This window comes from Myotis yumanensis, unplaced genomic scaffold (assembly GCF_028538775.1).
Source record: "Myotis yumanensis isolate MYYU_CA2020_CCGP unplaced genomic scaffold, mMyoYum1.0.hap1 SCAF_1, whole genome shotgun sequence".
In the NCBI taxonomy this organism is placed as follows: Eukaryota; Metazoa; Chordata; class Mammalia; order Chiroptera; family Vespertilionidae; genus Myotis; species Myotis yumanensis.
Genome location: NW_027223752.1, coordinates 48,863,633 through 48,868,247, shown reverse-complemented (window position 1 = coordinate 48,868,247; position 4,615 = coordinate 48,863,633). Strand labels below are relative to the sequence as shown.

The 4,615-nt window shown below is 46.2% G+C and overlaps 1 protein-coding gene across 1 annotated transcript; it reads left to right on the top strand.

The window, feature by feature from the left end:
- The first annotated feature begins 311 nt into the window (after positions 1–311).
- ARF6 (ARF GTPase 6) lies at positions 312–4,246 on the top strand. The gene is made up of 2 exons (XM_070420216.1): positions 312–420; positions 520–4,246. Exon 2 carries the CDS (start codon positions 986–988, stop codon positions 1,511–1,513), a length of 528 nt encoding a protein of 175 aa, XP_070276317.1. The 5' UTR covers positions 312–420; positions 520–985; the 3' UTR covers positions 1,514–4,246.
- The last annotated feature ends 369 nt before the right edge of the window (positions 4,247–4,615 follow it).

The window sequence follows — 4,615 nt, the reverse complement described above, 5'->3', positions numbered from 1 at the left end:
TCCTGGGAGCGGGCAGCCACGCGCCCGCCCTGTGCGGCCCCCCGGGGTTTTGCTCCTCTAGTTCGAGTGGGGGTGTCGGGGAAGAGGAAGGCAGAGAGGGGAGGAGACGCTGGAGGAGCGACAGGTGGGCAGCGGTCGGAGCGGGCTGCGCGGGTCCCGGGGACGGCCGCACCTGCGAGCCCTCCGGGCCGCCGTAGCCCCGCCCCTCAGCGCGTGGCGCCCCTGACGCAGGGCGCTCGGGCGCTTTCCTTTCAGAGGTCGCTCTGGTCCGAACGGTCGGCCCGTGCTGCGCGTGCGCGTGCGCGGTCGGGAGGGGAAGTGAGGCGGTTTCTTCGGCGCCTTTTCCGGCGGCGGCGGCGGCAGAGCTGGGAGGAGGAGGTGGCGGCCGGAGGGAGCCCGCGCTCGGGGCGGCGGCTGGAGGTAATCCCCCGGGCCGCGCTGGAAAGGCGGGCCGCCTCGGCCCCCGCGCCCAGCCGGGACCCCGGCAGTAACTCCCTTTCGCTTTCTGTGTCTCTGCAGGCGGCGCACCGAGTTCCCGCGAGGATCCATGACCCTGACGAGCCGCCGGAGCCTCGCTGCCTCTCGGTGGCCTGGGTCGGTGGGGAGCCGGTGCTCGCGGACCGGAGGGTCGTAGTCTGCCGCGGCGTCGGGAGGCGGCGGCGGCGGAGCGGGAACCGGCGGCGCTCGCGCGGCGCCCGCGGGGGGAAGGGCAGTTCCGGGCCGGGCCGCGCCTCAGCAGGGCGGCGGCTCTCCCGTCGCAGACTCAGGGCCCCGGCGGCGGCGGCGACTGGAGGGATCCAGTTGTGCGGCCGGTGATGCCCGAGTGAGCGGCGGGCCTGGCCCCTGCCCCCAGGAGGCAACTCCCACGTAGGCCCCACGGGCGCCCTCGCGGCTGGAGGCTCGGTCTTGGTGTCGCGGCGGCGGCGGCGTTGGCTGAGGGGACCCGGGACACCTGAATGCCCCCGGCCCCGGCTCCTCCGACGCGATGGGGAAGGTGCTATCCAAGATCTTCGGGAACAAGGAAATGCGGATCCTCATGCTGGGCCTGGACGCGGCCGGCAAGACGACAATCCTGTACAAGTTGAAGCTGGGCCAGTCGGTGACCACCATCCCCACCGTGGGGTTCAACGTGGAGACGGTGACTTACAAAAACGTCAAGTTCAACGTGTGGGATGTGGGCGGCCAGGACAAGATCCGGCCGCTCTGGCGGCATTACTACACCGGGACCCAGGGCCTGATCTTCGTGGTGGACTGTGCCGACCGCGACCGCATCGACGAGGCCCGCCAGGAGCTGCACCGCATCATCAATGACCGGGAGATGAGGGACGCCATCATCCTCATCTTCGCCAACAAGCAGGACCTGCCCGATGCCATGAAGCCCCACGAGATCCAGGAGAAACTGGGCCTGACCCGGATTCGGGACAGGAACTGGTATGTGCAGCCCTCCTGCGCCACCTCGGGGGACGGACTCTACGAGGGGCTCACATGGTTAACCTCTAACTACAAATCCTAATGAGCCTTCTCCACCCATCCCCCCGGAAGGAGAGAAATCAGACACCCATTCATAGGATTATCGCCACCATCACCTCTTCCAATTGCCACTTTCTCTTGAATTTGAACTCGAGTTACTGTTCTACGGTTGGGGGTTCGGGGCGGGGGGGCGGTTAGGGAGTTTCCTTTTTGTTTCTTTTCTCTTTTTTTGCTTTGCGTTTAGGATGCTCTGATCTGACATTTGACATGAACACGAAGTGCTAGAGGCTCTTGTTAACTTCCAGCAAATGGGACGGGGAAAATATAGCAGTTCTTGGTAAAAGTCCTTTATAATAATGGTATGATTTTTTTATTTTGAGAGATTTTTTTTTCCCATTGTATGCTTTTTTCCCCCCTTTTTGCCCAGTTTCCTTACCATTTGCTGTAGATGGCTTATTTTGCATTAATGCAGACTATGTTGCAAGTCTGTTTCATCTAGTAAACTGAAAATTATTGCTTAATCAAACTGCCGTTTGTCTTTTATATTTAAGGCCTTTCTCCCCCACCCTTATGAGTTCTAACTTAGTAATTTCAAATGTGACCTTTTATACCGAAGACCAGTATAGTAAAACTTAGCCCACAGTGGCAAAGAATGAGTAATATGGGAAAATGTTGCACATCAGTATGTTAAAAAGGTAATATAAGAAGTTATTTGAAATGCCAGCTGTTAAGTTTTGAAACATCATACATGAGTAGGGATAAAACTCAAATTCCCCATTACATAGCTAACTTACACTGCATAAAAATATGAAATTGTAACTCATTGAGAACACAGATTTTTTTCACTGCAAAGTTAGCATCTTTGCTGTGTTTTCCCTTTTTTAACTTTAAAAAGACTCCAGAAAATAGAGCAATAATGGTGTATCTACACACAGTCGAAATATTTGTAGATATTTTAAGGGACTTTTGGGCAAAACTGGAATATATACTTTTACCATGTTTCAAATATCTTAAGACCAATAGTTTTTAAATTACTAGAATGTTTACTTTGTTCATTAGTAAAGCATTTAACAATTCAAATTGTATGCACCTTTTACCTGGTTGGAAAGTATACATTCCTGTTTTCACATCACATTACAGCAACTGATTAAAGATAAAAGCGTTTTTATTGATGAGTGATCCACACCTCCATTAATAACACTGGAAAAGATGTTTTGTAGAAAAGATATTCTGTCTGATTGTAGGATTGACTCATGCAAATAGTAAGTCAGATATTCTGTTGGTTCAGTAATACAGTATCTCCTTTAGGGAAGGAAACGTGATGAATGAATGACGTGTAAACTTGAGGGATGACAATTAAAGGGGAAGTAGGATGAAGAGAAAGAACCTACAGATGACAATGAATGTAAGCTTATTTTTCTTCAAGGGTAAGCAGTGTGCTCACTTGGTGATATCCAGGTCCTAACCAGATTACTTGCTAAGTTGGTTAGGACCAGTAACTAGGTTATTGAGACCAGTGTGAAACATTTTGAACCAAATGTTAATGCCTGATAAAGAATTGTGAAGCAGCATGTGGTTCTTATATAGCCTTAAGGATTAATTTTAGGGATCCTCAAGGAATTAAACTTAGGGAACTTGAGAAATGTAGACTGCAAAGGCAGTATACAGGAAAAGATGTGGGTTTTATGAGGGTATATGAAAACTAAAGTTGAGCGGGATATCATGGTATATAGTTGGACAGTATTGGTCCTTCATGCTTTGGCCATATTGTATAATGGAGCTCTTACCAAAGATGTATGAGAAGCATAAAACTATAAAAAAATTAATTATTCAAAGTAAAACTCTTAAACATTTTACTTAAAGCAGATGAGCAAAGGTGCTATGCTTGCAGGCTCCAGATGATGCATAGGGGTTTTTTAATTAAAAATACAACAAAAGTATAAAATTCTCAGTTTCACTTTAGTAGACGTACCTCTAGAAATGAAGCTGGGAACCACATCTAAGAACATTTTAGTTGCTTTTAAGATTCCCAAGCTCCACCATAAATTAATTCTTAGTGTTTTAAATTATTACATTAAGGTACATACATGGGTAATACAAATATCAATGCTATAATAACATCGTGAAACAAGACAAGCACAAAGGTATAAATGCCTAAACTGGAGGAAACTTGAAACCCTCGTGTTAACTCTTAAATGTAGTATTTCTAACTTATGAGTTAGATTGATAGGCAGCCATTTTTTGTGTGTCTTAAAATAACGGGGCGTAGTTAAAATTTTATATATCAAGTGATTGCTGTTGAATGTTGCAGGTGAGATGTGGTTATTTTTAGTTTACTTGAAATGTCAAATAACTGAAGGGGATCGGGAGGGGGGAAGCAAATATTTGAAATTTGGGAAAATCCTAAACCTTTTGGTAAATTGTAATTTTCACTTACTTTTTTTAAGGATATAAAAGGCTGATACTTGTAGTTAAATTGAACCCTAACAATGCTGATCATGGGGCAAGTAATTAATAGCCTGCAACAACAGTTATAACCTAAGAATTTAAAAAATGAGATCCTGAAGTTTTTGTTTAATTGCATCAATTTCTGTATTTATGTGAATTTACAAACTACAGTAAGCTTTGAATGAGGTTAATCTTGTCTAATATAAGTAAATGAGTCTGTAGACTGATTGCCCCAAACTAAAAAGTAAAGTACCTGGAATTGTGTTCTTAATGGTTGTAGTGTTGGTAAAGCACTAATATGCAGAAAATAAAAGAATTACACAGTGCAGTTTCTCACGTTATGTTACTCCTTTGAACTAGATTAAGTGGGACATGTGGTGTGTTGGGCCATGTTATTCTCCAGGGACATACGGTATAAAGCCTTAATTTGGGAGTCAACTAGCTTTTTTAAGAACAAAAAAGAGAATCAATTTGGTTCTTGATTACAAGCTAGCTCTGTAAGGAGGTTTTGCCCTGATTAGATTCCAATGAAATTAATCTGATTTTATGACAATTTAGAACACAAAAAGAGTTGAAAATAATTTTTAGAAAGTTCTATAGCAGTTTTTATTATGCTAGTTTTTTCAAAATCACATCCTTAGCATTTTTAGGAGTACAGAATTGTGTCTGTAAAGAATTGGCCGGAAAAATCATCTTA